The 15,280-nt window shown below is 37.9% G+C and overlaps 1 protein-coding gene across 1 annotated transcript in view; it reads left to right on the forward strand.

Moving 5' to 3' along the window:
* LOC128639738 (cell division cycle and apoptosis regulator protein 1) overlaps positions 1 to 11,206 on the forward strand; it is an 81,052-nt gene extending 69,846 nt beyond the window's left edge. The window contains exon 6 of the mRNA XM_053691858.1: positions 10,845 to 11,206. Coding sequence (XP_053547833.1) covers positions 10,845 to 10,898 — 54 coding nt within the window. The 3' untranslated portion in view covers positions 10,899 to 11,206. The remainder of the gene's footprint in view (positions 1 to 10,844) is intronic.
* Positions 11,207 to 15,280: the final 4,074 nt, after the last annotated feature.

Genomic DNA, 15,280 nt, shown 5'->3' on the forward strand with positions numbered 1-15,280 from the left:
TTAGATCTGCATGTGTGTGTGTGTGTGTGTCTTTAGATCTGCATGTGTGTGTGTATGTGTGTGTGTCTTTAGATCTGCTTGTATGTGTGTGTACGTCTTTAGATTTGCATGTGTGTGTTTGTGTGTCTTTAGATCTGCATGTATGTGTGTGTGTCTTTAGATCTGTATGTGTGTGTGTGTGTCTTTAGATCTGCATGTATGTGTGTGTACATGTGTGTCTATTTAGATCCGCATGTATGTGTGTGTGTCTTTAGATCTGCATGTATGTGTGTGTAAGTGTGTGTCTTTAGATATGCATGTATGTGTGTGTGTCTTTAGATCTGCTTGTATGTGTGTGTACGTGTGTGTGTGTGTCTTTAGATTTGCATGTGTGTGTTTGTGTGTCTTTAGATCTGCATGTATGTGTGTGTGTCTTTAGATCTGTATGTGTGTGTGTGTGTCTTTAGATCTGCATGTATGTGTGTGTACATGTGTGTCTATTTAGATCTGCATGTATGTGTGTGTGTCTTTAGATCTGCATGTATGTGTGTGTAAGTGTGTGTCTTTAGATATGCATGTGTGTGTGTGTCTTTTGATATGCATGTATGTGTGTGTAAGTGAGTGTGTGTCTTTAGATCTGCATGTATGTTTGTGTGTCTTTAGATATGCATGTATGTGTGTGTTTCTTTAGATCTGCATGTATGTGTGTGTGTGTTTAGATCTGCATGTATGTGTGTCTTTAGATATGCATGTATGTGTGTGTGTCTTTAGATCTGCATGTGTGTGTGAGTGTGTGTCTTTAGATCTGCATGTATGTGTGTGTAAGTGAGTGTGTGTCTTTAGATCTGCATGTATGTTTGTGTAAGTGTGTGTGTCTTTAGATATGCATGTATGTGTGTGTGTCTTTAGATATGCATGTATGTGTGTGTGTCTTTTGATATGCATGTATGTGTGTGTAAGTGAGTGTGTGTCTTTAGATCTGCATGCATGTTTGTGTAAGTTTGTGTGTCTTTAGATCTGCATGTATGTGTGTGTCTTTAGATCTGCATGTGTGTGTGTGTAAGTGTGTGTGTCTTTAGATCTGCATGTATGTGTGTGTGTGTCTTTAGATCTGCATGTATGTGTGTGTGTGTCTTTAGATCTGCATGTATGTGTGTAAGTGTGTCTTTAGATTTGCATGTATGTGTGTAAGTGTGTCTTTAGATCTGCATGTATGTGTGTGTGTGTCTAGATCTGCATGTATGTGTGTGTAAGTGTGTGTGTCTCATAAGATCTGCATGTATGTGTGTGTGTCTTTATATCTGCGTGTGTGTGTGTCTTTATATCTGCGTGTGTGTGTGTGTGTAAGTGTGTTTGTGTCTTTAGATCTGCATGTATGTGTGTGTAAGTGTGTGTCTTTAGATCTGCATGTATGTGTGTGTAAGTGTGTTTCTTTCATGTAATTAGCAAGAGTCCATGAGCTAGTGACGTATGGGATATACATTCCTACCAGGAGGGGCAAAGTTTCCCAAACCTCAAAATGCCTATAAATACACCCCTCACCACACCCACAATTCAGTTTTACAAACTTTGCCTCCGATGGAGGTGGTGAAGTAAGTTTGTGCTAGATTCTACGTTGATATGCGCTCCGCAGCAAGTTGGAGCCCGGTTTTTCTCTCAGCGTGCAGTGAATGTCAGAGGGATGTGAGGAGAGTATTGCCTATTTGAATGCAGTGATCTCCTTCTAAGGGGTCTATTTCATAGGTTCTCTGTTATCGGTCGTAGAGATTCATCTCTTACCTCCCTTTTCAGATCGACGATATACTCTTATATATACCATTACCTCTGCTGATTCTCGTTTCAGTACTGGTTTGGCTTTCTACAAACATGTAGATGAGTGTCCTGGGGTAAGTAAATCTTATTTTCTGTGACACTCTCAGCTATGGTTGGGCACTTTGTTTATAAAGTTCTAAATATATGTATTCAAACATTTATTTGCCTTGACTCAGAATGTTCAACTTTCCTTATTTTTCAGACAGTCAGTTTCATATTTGGGATAATGCATTTGATTTAATCATTTTTTCTTACCTTCAAAAATTTGACTTTTTTCCCTGTGGGCTGTTAGGCTCGCAGGGGCTGAAAATGCTTCATTTTATTGCGTCATTCTTGGCGCAGACTTTTTTGGCGCAAAAATTTCTTTTCCGTTTCCGGCATCATACGTGTCGCCGGAAGTTGCGTCATTTTTTGACGTTATTTTGCGCCAAAAATGTCGGCGTTCCGGATGTGACGTCATTTTTGGCGCCAAAAAGCATTTAGGCGCCAAATAATGTGGGCGTCTTATTTGGCGCTAAAAAATATGGGCGTCGCTTTTGTCTCCACATTATTTAAGTCTCATTTTTCATTGCTTCTGGTTGCTAGAAGCTTGTTCTTTGGCATTTTTTCCCATTCCTGAAACTGTCATTTAAGGAATTTGATCAATTTTGCTTTATATGTTGTTGTTTTTTCTCTTACATATTGCAAGATGTCTCACGTTGCATCTGAGTCAGAAGATACTACAGGAAAATCGCTGTCTAGTGCTGGATCTACCAAAGCTAAGTGTATCTGCTGTAAACTTTTGGTAGCTATTCCTCCAGCTGTTGTTTGTATTGATTGTCATGACAAACTTGTTAATGCAGATATTTCCTTTAGTAAAGTACCATTGCCTGTTGCAGTTCCTTCAACATCTAAGGTGCAGAATGTTCCTGATGACATAAGAGATTTTGTTTCTGAATCCATAAAGAAGGCTATGTCTGTTATTTCTCCTTCTAGTAAACGTAAAAAATCTTTTAAAACTTCTCTCCCTACAGATGAATTTTTAAATGAACATCATCATTCTGATTCTGATGACTCTTCTGGTTCAGAGGATTCTGTCTCAGAGGTTGATGCTGATAAATCTTCATATTTATTTAAAATGGAATTTATTCGTTCTTTACTTAAAGAAGTTCTAATTGCTTTAGAAATAGAGGATTCTGGTCCTCTTGATACTAATTCTAAACGTTTGGATAAGGTATTTAAATCTCCTGTGGTTATTCCAGAAGTTTTTCCTGTTCCTAATGCTATTTCTGCAGTAATTTCCAAAGAATGGGATAAATTGGGTAATTCATTTACTCCTTCTAAACGTTTTAAGCAATTATATCCTGTGCCGTCTGACAGATTAGAATTTTGGGACAAAATCCCTAAAGTTGATGGGGCTATTTCTACCCTTGCTAAACGTACTACTATTCCTACGTCAGATGGTACTTCGTTTAAGGATCCTTTAGATAGGAAAATTGAATCCTTTCTAAGAAAAGCTTATCTGTGTTCAGGTAATCTTCTTAGACCTGCTATATCTTTGGCTGATGTTGCTGCAGCTTCAACTTTTTGGTTGGAAACCTTAGCGCAACAAGTAACACATCATGATTCTCATGATATTATTATTCTTCTTCAGCATGCTAATAATTTTATCTGTGATGCCATCTTTGATATTATCAGGGTTGATGTCAGGTTTATGTCTCTAGCTATTTTAGCTAGAAGAGCTTTATGGCTTAAGACTTGGAATGCTGATATGGCTTCTAAATCAACTCTACTTTCCATTTCTTTCCAGGGTAACAAATTATTTGGTTCTCAGATGGATTCTATTATTTCAACTGTTACTGGTGGGAAAGGAACTTTTTTACCACAGGATAAAAAATCTAAGGGTAAAAACAGAGCTAATAATCGTTTTCGTTCCTTTCGTTTCAACAAAGAACAAAAACCTGATCCTTCGTCCTCAGGAGCAGTTTCAGTTTGGAAACCATCTCCAATCTGGAATAAATCCAAGCCAGCCAGAAAGGCAAAGCCTGCTTCTAAGTCCACATGAAGGTGCGGCCCTCATTCCAGCTCAGCTGGTAGGGGGCAGGTTACGTTTTTTCAAAGAAATTTGGATCAATTCTGTTCACAATCTTTGGATTCAGAACATTGTTTCAGAAGGGTACAGAATTGGTTTCAAGATGAGACCTCCTGCAAAGAGATTTTTTCTTTCCCGTGTCCCAGTAAATCCAGTAAAAGCTCAAGCATTTCTGAATTGTGTTTCAGATCTAGAGTTGACTGGAGTAATTATGCCAGTTCCAGTTCAGGAACAGGGGATGGGGTTTTATTCAAATCTCTTCATTGTACCAAAGAAGGAGAATTCCTTCAGACCAGTTCTGGATCTAAAAATATTGAATCGTTATGTAAGGATACCAACGTTCAAGATGGTAACTGTAAGGACTATCTTGCCTTTTGTTCAGCAAGGGAATTATATGTCCACAATAGATTTACAGGATGCATATCTGCATATTCCGATTCATCCGGATCATTATCGGTTCCTGAGATTCTCTTTTCTGGACAAGCATTACCAGTTTGTGGCTCTGCCGTTTGGCCTTGCTACAGCTCCAAGAATTTTTACAAAGGTTCTCGGTGCCCTTCTGTCTGTAATCAGAGAACAGGGTATTGTGGTATTTCCTTATTTGGACGATATCTTGGTACTTGCTCAGTCTTTACATTTAGCAGAATTTCATACGAATCGACTTGTGTTGTTTCTTCAAGATCATGGTTGGAGGATCAATTTACCAAAAAGTTCATTGATTCCTCAGACAAGGGTAACATTTCTGGGTTTCCAAATAGATTCAGTGTCCATGACTCTGTCTTTAACAGACAAGAGGCGTCTAAAACTGATGGCAGCTTGTCGAAACCTTCAGTCACAATCATTCCCTTCGGTAGCCTTATGCATGGAGATTCTAGGTCTTATGACTGCTGCATCGGACGCGATCCCCTTTGCTCGTTTTCACATGCGACCTCTTCAGCTTTGTATGCTGAATCAATGGTGCAAGGATTACACAAAGATATCTCAATTAATATCTTTAAAACCGATTGTTCGACACTCTCTAACGTGGTGGACAGATCACCATCGTTTAATTCAGGGGGTTTCTTTTTTGCTTCCGACCTGGACTGTAATTTCAACAGATGCAAGTCTCTCAGGTTGGGGAGCTGTGTGGGGATCTCTGACGGCACAAGGAGTTTGGGAATCTCAGGAGGTGAGATTACCGATCAATATTTTGGAACTCCGTGCAATTTTCAGAGCTCTTCAGTTTTGGCCTCTTCTGAAGAGAGAATCGTTCATTTGTTTTCAGACAGACAATGTCACAACTGTGACATACATCAATCATCAAGGAGGAACTCACAGTCCTCTGTCTATGAAAGAAGTATCTCGAATTTTGGTTTGGGCGGAATCCAGCTCCTGTCTAATCTCTGCGGTTCATATCCCAGGTGTAGACAATTGGGAAGCGGATTATCTCAGTCGCCAAACGTTGCATCCGGGCGAATGGTCTCTTCACCCAGAGGTATTTCTTCAGATCGTTCAAATGTGGGAACTTCCAGAAATAGATTTGATGGCGTCCCATCTAAACAAGAAACTTCCCAGGTATCTGTCCAGATCCCGGGATCCTCAGGCGGAGGCAGTGGATGCATTATCACTTCCTTGGAAGTATCATCCTGCCTATATCTTTCCGCCTCTAGTTCTTCTTCCAAGAGTAATCTCCAAGATTCTGAAGGAATGCTCGTTTGTTCTGCTGGTAGCTCCGGCATGGCCTCACAGGTTTTGGTATGCGGATCTTGTCCGGATGGCCTCTTGCCAACCGTGGACTCTTCCGTTAAGACCAGACCTTCTGTCACAAGGTCCTTTTTTCCATCAGGATCTGAAATCCTTAAATTTAAAGGTATGGAGATTGAACGCTTGATTCTTCGTCAAAGAGGTTTCTCTGACGCTGTGATTAATACTATGTTACAGGCTCGTAAATCTGTATCTAGGAAGATATATTATAGAGTCTGGAAGACTTATATTTCTTGGTGTATTTCTCATCATTTTTCTTGGCATTCTTTTAGAATTCCGAGAATTTTACAGTTTCTTCAGGATGGTTTAGATAAAGGTTTGTCCGCAAGTTCCTTGAAAGGACAAATCTCTGCTCTTTCTGTTCTTTTTCACAGAAAGATTGCTATTCTTCCTGATATTCATTGTTTTGTACAAGCTTTGGTTCGTATAAAACCTGTCATTAAGTCAATTTCTCCTCCTTGGAGTTTGAATTTGGTTCTGGGGGCTCTTCAAGCTCCTCCGTTTGAACCTATGCATTCATTGGACATTAAATTACTTTCTTGGAAAGTTTTGTTCCTTTTGGCCATCTCTTCTGCCAGAAGAGTTTCTGAATTATCTGCTCTTTCTTGTGAGTCTCCTTTTCTGATTTTTCATCAGGATAAGGCGGTGTTGCGAACTTCTTTTGAATTTTTACCTAAAGTTGTGAATTCCAACAACATTAGTAGAGAAATTGTGGTTCCTTCATTATGTCCTAATCCTAAGAATTCTAAGGAGAAATCGTTGCATTCTTTGGATGTTGTTAGAGCTTTGAAATATTATGTTGAAGCTACTAAATCTTTCAGAAAGACTTCTAGTCTATTTGTTATCTTTTCCGGTTCTAGAAAAGGCCAGAAAGCTTCTGCCATTTCTTTGGCATCTTGGTTGAAATCTTTAATTCATCTTGCCTATGTTGAGTCGGGTAAAACTCCGCCTCAGAGAATTACAGCTCATTCTACTAGGTCAGTTTCTACTTCCTGGGCGTTTAGGAATGAAGCTTCGGTTGATCAGATTTGCAAAGCAGCAACTTGGTCCTCTTTGCATACTTTTACTAAATTCTACCATTTTGATATATTTTCTTCTTCTGAAGCAGTTTTTGGTAGAAAAGTACTTCAGGCAGCGGTTTCAGTTTGAATCTTCTGCTTATGTTTTTCGTTAAACTTTATTTTGGGTGTGGATTATTTTCAGCAGGAATTGGCTGTCTTTATTTTATCCCTCCCTCTCTAGTGACTCTTGTGTGGAAAGATCCACATCTTGGGTAATCATTATCCCATACGTCACTAGCTCATGGACTCTTGCTAATTACATGAAAGAAAACATAATTTATGTAAGAACTTACCTGATAAATTCATTTCTTTCATATTAGCAAGAGTCCATGAGGCCCGCCCTTTTTTTGGGGTGGTTATGATTTTTGTATAAAGCACAATTATTCCAATTCCTTATTTTATATGCTTTCGCACTTTTTTCTTATCACCCCACTTCTTGGCTATTCGTTAAACTGAATTGTGGGTGTAGTGAGGGGTGTATTTATAGGCATTTTGAGGTTTGGGAAACTTTGCCCCTCCTGGTAGGAATGTATATCCCATACGTCACTAGCTCATGGACTCTTGCTAATATGAAAGAAATGAATTTATCAGGTAAGTTCTTACATAAATTATGTTTTCTTTAGATCTGCATGTATGTGTGTGTAAGTGTGTGTCTTTAGATCTGCATGTATGTGTGTGTAAGTGTGTGTCTTTAGATCTGCATGTATGTGTGTGTAAGTGTGTGTCTTTAGATCTGCATGTGTGTGTAAGTGTGTGTCTTTAGATCTGCATGTGTGTGTAAGTGTGTGTCTTTAGATCTGCATGTATGTGTGTGTGTCTTTAGATCTGCATGTATGTGTGTGTACGTGTGTGTGTCTCTTTAGATCTGCATGTATGTGTGTGTGTGTCTTTATATCTGTGTGTGTGTGTGTGTAAGTGTGTGTGTGTCTTTAGATCTGCATGTATGTTTAAGTGTGTGTGTCTTTAGATCTGCATGTGTGTGTGTGTGTCTTTAGATCTGCATGTATGTGTGTGTGTGTCTTTAGATCTGCATGTATGTGTGTGTGTGTCTTTAGATCTGCATGTATGTGTGTGTATGTCTTTAGATCTGCATGTATGTGTGTCTTTAGATCTGCATGCATGTGTGTGTGTGTGTGTGTCTTTAGATCTGCATGTATGTGTGTGTGTCTTTAGATCTGCATGTATGTGTGTGTGTCTTTAGATCTGCATGTATGTGTGTGTGTGTAAGTGTGTGTGTCTTTAGATCTGCATGTATGTGTGTGTGTGTCTTTAGATCTGCATGTATGTGTGTGTGTAAGTGTGTGTGTCTTTAGATCTGCATGTATGTGTGTGTGTATTTAGATCTGCATGTATGTGTGTCTTTAGATCTGCATGTATGTGTGTGTGTCTTTAGATCTGCATGTATGTGTGTGTGTCTTTAGATCTGCATGTATGTGTGTGTGTGTCTTTAGATCTGCATGTATGTGTGTGTGTGTCTTTAGATCTGCATGTATGTGTGTGTGTATGTGTGTGTGTGTCTTTAGATCTACATGTATGTGTGTGTGTAAGTGTGTGTGTGTCTTTAGATCTGCATGTATGTGTGTGTGTGTGTCTTTAGATCTGCATGTATGTGTGTGTGTCTTTAGATCTACATGTATGTGTGTGTGTCTTTAGATCTGCATGTATGTGTGTGTGTCTTTAGATCTGCATGTATGTGTGTGTGTGTCTTTAGATCTGCATGTGTGTGTAAGTGTGTGTGTCTTTAGATCTGCATGTATGTGTGTGTGTCTTTAGATCTGCATGTATGTGTGTGTGTGTCTTTAGATCTGCATGTATGTGTGTGTGTCTTTAGATCTGCATGTATGTGTGTGTGTCTTTAGATCTGCATGTATGTGTGTGTGTCTTTAGATCTGCATGTATGTGTGTGTGTGTCTTTAGATCTGCATGTATGTGTGTGTGTCTTTAGATCTGCATGTATGTGTGTGTGTCTTTAGATCTGCATGTATGTGTGTGTGTGTGTCTTTAGATCTGCATGTATATGTGTGTGTGTCTTTAGATCTGCATGTATGTGTGTGTGTGTCTTTAGATCTGCATGTATGTGTGTGTGTGTCTTTAGATCTGCATGTATGTGTGTGTGTGTCTTTAGATCTGCATGTATGTGTGTGTGTCTTTAGATCTGCATGTATGTGTGTGTGTGTGTCTTTAGATCTGCATGTATGTGTGTGTGTGTCTTTAGATCTGCATGTATGTGTGTGTGTCTTTAGATCTTCATGTATGTGTGTGTGTGTCTTTAGATCTGCATGTATGTGTGTGTGTCTAAGTGTGTGTGTCTTTAGATCTGCATGTATGTGTGTCTCTTTAGATCTGCATGTATGTGTGTGTGTCTTTAGATCTGCATGTATGTGTGTGTGTCTTTAGATCTGCATGTATGTGTGTGTGTCTTTAGATCTGCATGTATGTGTGTGTGTCTTTAGATCTGCATGTATGTGTGTGTGTCTTTAGATCTGCATGTATGTGTGTGTGTCTTTAGATCTGCATGTATGTGTGTGTGTGTGTCTTTAGATCTGCATGTATGTGTGTGTGTCTTTAGATCTGCATGTATGTGTGTGTGTCTTTAGATCTGCATGTATGTATGTGTGTGTGTCTTTAGATCTGCATGTATGTGTGTGTGTGTCTTTAGATCTGCATGTATGTGTGTGTGTCTTTAGATCTTCATGTATGTGTGTGTGTCTTTAGATCTGCATGTATGTGTGTGTGTCTAAGTGTGTGTGTCTTTAGATCTGCATGTATGTGTGTCTCTTTAGATCTGCATGTATGTGTGTGTGTCTTTAGATCTGCATGTATGTGTGTGTGTCTTTACATCTGCATGTATGTGTGTGTGTCTTTAGATCTGCATGTATGTGTGTGTGTCTAAGTGTGTGTGTCTTTAGATCTGCATGTATGTGTGTCTCTTTAGATCTGCATGTATGTGTGTCTCTTTAGATCTGCATGTATGTGTGTGTGTCTTTAGATCTGCATGTATGTGTGTCTCTTTAGATCTGCATGTATGTGTGTGTGTCTTTAGATCTGCATGTATGTGTGTGTGTCTTTAGATCTGCATGTATGTGTGTGTGTCTTTAGATCTGCATGTATGTGTGTGTGTCTAAGTGTGTGTGTCTTTAGATCTGCATGTATGTGTGTCTCTTTAGATCTGCATGTATGTGTGTGTGTCTTTAGATCTGCATGTATGTGTGTGTGTCTTTAGATCTGCATGTATGTGTGTGTGTCTTTAGATCTGCATGTATGTGTGTGTGTCTAAGTGTGTGTGTCTTTAGATCTGCATGTATGTGTGTCTCTTTAGATCTGCATGTATGTGTGTGTGTCTTTAGATCTGCATGTATGTGTGTGTGTGTCTTTAGATCTGCATGTATGTGTGTGTGTCTTTAGATCTGCATGTATGTGTGTGTGTCTTTAGATCTGCATGTATGTGTGTGTGTCTTTAGATCTGCATGTATGTGTGTGTGTGTCTTTAGATCTGCATGTATGTGTGTGTGTCTTTAGATCTGCATGTATGTGTGTGTGTCTTTAGATCTGCATGTATGTGTGTGTGTGTCTTTAGATCTGCATGTATGTGTGTGTGTCTTTAGATCTGCATGTATGTGTGTCTCTTTAGATCTGCATGTATGTGTGTGTGTCTTTAGATCTGCATGCATGTGTGTGTGTCTTTAGATCTGCATGTATGTGTGTGTATCCCACCTCTGTGTGCATTTCTACATTCCGGCTCTGCCTGCTGCCATATGAATTGTCCATCTGTATCAATGGCCATTAATGTTACCTCAGCCTGTTCTGTCTGTAAGCTGATTATAGATAGAAATCCCCTGTATGACCAGTCTAAGCTGGGTAAAATGTGCAGAATAAGTGACGAGTGCTATTATATGTATTCTACAGCTGCTTATGATATCTGTAGCACCAAGACACGGGGCACTTCCTGTGGGAGGATGGGGGGCACGTAGACTAGAGCTCTGAGATGTGCTGTCAATTACTAGAGTTACATGTTCTGTTCTGTGTATGGCTGAGACGTGATTGGTTTATTCTATAGAATAGCTGATCCCTACCTGATTATATTAAGAAATGTTTTTGCAATAAATTTATATCTGGTAAATGCTTCCAGTAAAAAGTTTGTGAACAAGGGACAAACCTCATTTTGTTTCCTTTTTTAGAATCCGTCAACAACTGAAGATCAGAAATCTAAAGAAAACGGATCTGGTTTTTGATACAATTTTTTCGTCATGTTGGAATTTGTTAAATAATGTAAATCTGATGCAGCAGAGTGAGACGTGTGTTTTACTTGTTATTTAATGAAGAAAGATGTATAAAGTTTTACAGACATGCGCGGCCGCTTGATTTCTCACCGCGAGCAGGACGCACCTTTTCTATCAGTTTAGAGAAAATATCTTAATGAAATTTAAAAACAAAGTTATTTAGTTTATAAAAATCAATTCAGATTGTTCCCTTTTTTTTTTTCTTTTTTTTTTTTTTTTAAGAGAAACACAATAAAACTATGTTTGGAAAAGTAGGGTTATTTTTTTGTGTTTTGGATTGGTCTCTGAACTCAAAGCTACCCACTCTACCATTTGTGCTCCCATCATTGCTCTGTCAATAAATGCAAGATGAGATAATCTGTCTCCAGTTTAGCTAACACAGAACTGTATAGCCCTTGGGAGAGAATGCCAGAAAATTTGTCCTTAGCCCATAGGGTCGCAAGGCCAGAACGGGACATGAGATAACTCAGGATTCATTGTTGAACTTAGTTGAGATTTTTCTTAAGGTCATCATAACTGCACACGAAGCAGGTGAGCGGTCAAGCACACAAAGCAGCAGGTTCCTAAAGAATCTGACTCCCCAGGTAAAATTCTAAAATAAGCCCTCCCGCATCCTCCGAGAACTTCCGAATTTTATAGTCATTTAGTTTTTAAAGAGGCACCCACAAACACTCTCATGCACACATACAGGCATGCATAGACATACTTACACACTTCATCCTCTACACTATTCCAGCACAACACACATACGTATACTGTATATAGTTTCTTTCTAATGACAGTGTCAAAGATTTCATTCATTAGCTATGGGAATTCAACACCTGGCCATCAGGAAGAGGTAAAGACACCCCAGTCAAAGCATTAAATATAACTCCCTTACCCTCCCAGTAATTCTTTGCCTCGTCTATTAGGAGTGTAGTGGTTCACACCGTTTTCACTCATAAGGTCTTAAAGCACAGTTATGGTGAAAAATGATTTCCAAGCACTGACCTTTAATATTATACCAGTGAAACAGGTCTCATTTATTGTAAAGAACGTTTCTGAGTACAATACATTATAATAATAAGGAATGGATTTGAGAGAAAGAGAATATTGTTTTAAAATAAATTTTTATTATGCAGAAAAAAATGAAATTCATTTAAAATCCATTATACACACACAGAGTTAAAGTGAATTAATTAAGCTTGCTTATAATAATAATTGTTTACCCACTCAAAATGACTTTCTGTAACCAAAATTCTAATCTTTAAGATGCTCTGGAAGCATCTGTCAGAATCACCCTATAGTGTGCCTTATTACATGACGTCATTATTCTTATCTATTGTTTTCATTTTATATTTATTTTTAGCATCAACATAATAGCAATACATCTTATCTCTCTTTCTAGCATCAACATCCAAGGTGTCAACAGCTTGGCCTTGAAAACATGTTATACAAGAGTTAAACACATGTGTAAAGTAGTGGGCGCTGAGAAACCACCAGACTCCCCAAAACCTATATGTCCCTCACAATAGGCAAGAACAAGAGTTAGACATACACACTTCTAATTATTGAATTATATAAATGAATCCTCCATTTTAGTATTAGTAAAGAAAATTATACAACATCACTTGTTAGCATTTGAATTTCACTAAACACATTTATTAAAGAATATAAAATGATTTGTATTTAGTAGCTGTGAGAGTCTTTCTATAGAATGTATGTCTAACTGATGGCATAGGTTTGTATTTAGTAGCTGTGAGAGTCTATAGAATGTATGTCTAACTGATGGCATAGGTTTGTATTTAGTAGCTGTGAGAGTCTATAGAATGTATGTCTAACTGATGGCATAGGTTTGTATTTAGTAGCTGTGAGAGTCTATAGAATGTATGTCTAACTGATGGCATAGGTTTGTATTTAGTAGCTGCGAGAGTCTTATAAGAATGTATGTCTAACTGATGGCATAGGTTTGTATTTAGTAGCTGTGAGAGTCTTTCTAAAGAATGTATGTCTAACTGATGGCATAGGTTTGTATTTAGTAGCTGTGAGAGTCTATATAATGTATGTCTAACTGATGGCATAGGTTTGTATTTAGTAGCTGTGAGAGTCTTTCTATAGAATGTATGTCTAACTGATGGCATAGGTTTGTATTTAGTAGCTGTGAGAGTCTATAGAATGTATGTCTAACTGATGGCATAGGTTTTTATTAAGTAGCTGTGAGAGTCTATAGAATGTATGTCTAACTGATGGCATAGGTTTGTATTTAGTAGCTGTGAGAGTCTATAGAATGTATGTCTAACTGATGGCATAGGTTTGTATTTAGTAGCTGTGAGAGTCTTTCTATAGAATGTATGTCTAACTGATGGCATAGGTTTGTATTTAGTAGCTGTGAGAGTCTATAGAATGTATGTCTAACTGATGGCATAGGTTTGTATTTAGTAGCTGTGAGAGTCTATAGAATGTATGTCTAACTGATGGCATAGGTTTGTATTTAGTAGCTGTGAGAGTCTTTCTATAGAATGTATGTCTAACTGATGGCATAGGTTTGTATTTAGTAGCTGTGAGAGTCTATAGAATGTATGTCTAACTGATGGCATAGGTTTGTATTTAGTAGCTGTGAGAGTCTTTCTATAGAATGTATGTCTAACTGATGGCATAGGTTTGTATTTAGTAGCTGTGAGAGTCTATAGAATGTATGTCTAACTGATGGCATAGGTTTGTATTTAGTAGCTGTGAGAGTCTATAGAATGTATGTCTAACTGATGGCATAGGTTTGTATTTAGTAGCTGTGAGAGTCTATAGAATGTATGTCTAACTGATGGCATAGGTTTGTATTTAGTAGCTGTGAGAGTCTTTCTAAAGAATGTATGTCTAACTGATGGCATAGGTTTGTATTTAGTAGCTGTGAGAGTCTATAGAATGTATGTCTAACTGATGGCATAGGTTTGTATTTAGTAGCTGTGAGAGTCTATAGAATGTATGTCTAACTGATGGCATAGGTTTGTATTTAGTAGCTGTGAGAGTCTATAGAATGTATGTCTAACTGATGGCATAGGTTTGTATTTAGTAGCTGTGAGAGTCTATAGAATGTATGTCTAACTGATGGCATAGGTTTGTATTTAGTAGCTGTGAGAGTCTATAGAATGTATGTCTAACTGATGGCATAGGTTTGTATTTAGTAGCTGTGAGAGTCTATATAATGTATGTCTAACTGATGGCATAGGTTTGTATTTAGTAGCTGTGAGAGTCTATATAATGTATGTCTAACTGATGGCATAGGTTTGTATTTAGTAGCTGTGAGAGTCTATATAATGTATGTCTAACTGATGGCATAGGTTTGTATTTAGTAGCTGTGAGAGTCTATAGAATGTATGTCTAACTGATGGCATAGGTTTGTATTTAGTAGCTGTGAGAGTCTTTCTATAGAATGTATGTCTAACTGATGGCATAGGTTTGTATTTAGTAGCTGTGAGAGTCTATATAATGTATGTCTAACTGATGGCATAGGTTTGTATTTAGTAGCTGTGAGAGTCTTTCTATAGACTGTATGTCTAACTGATGGCATAGATTTGTATTTAGTAGCTGTGAGAGTCTATAGAATGTATGTCTAACTGATGGTATAGGTTTGTATTTAGTAGCTGTGAGAGTCTATAGAATGTATGTCTAACTGATGGTATAGGTTTGTATTTAGTAACTGTGAGAGTCTATAGAATGTATGTCTAACTGATGGCATAGGTTTGTATTTAGTAGCTGTGAGAGTCTTTCTATAGAATGTATGTCTAACTGATGGCATAGGTTTGTATTTAGTAGCTGTGAGAGTCTATAGAATATATGTCTAACTGATGGCATCGGTTTGTATTTAGTAGCTGTGAGAGTCTATAGAATGTATGTCTAACTGATGGCATAGGTTTGTATTTAGTAGCTGTGAGAGTCTATAGAATGTATGTCTAACTGATGGCATAGGTTTGTATTTAGTAGCTATGAGAGTCTATAGAATGTATGTCTAACTGATGGCATAGGTTTGTATTAAGTAGCTGTGAGAGTCTTTCTATAGAATGTATGTCTAACTGATGGCATAGGTTTGTATTTAGTAGCTGTGAGAGTCTATAGAATGTATGTCTAACTGATGGCATAGGTTTGTATTTAGTAGCTGTGAGAGTCTATATAATGTATGTCTAACTGATGGCATAGGTTTGTATTTAGTAGCTGTGAGAGTCTTTCTAAAGAATGTATGTCTAACTGATGGCATAGGTTTGTATTTAGTAGCTGTGAGAGTCTATAGAATGTATGTCTAACTGATGGCATAGGTTTGTATTTAGTAGCTGTGAGAGTCTATAGAATGTATGTCTAACTGA

This window comes from Bombina bombina, chromosome 9 (assembly GCF_027579735.1).
Source record: "Bombina bombina isolate aBomBom1 chromosome 9, aBomBom1.pri, whole genome shotgun sequence".
Lineage (NCBI taxonomy): Eukaryota > Metazoa > Chordata > Amphibia > Anura > Bombinatoridae > Bombina > Bombina bombina.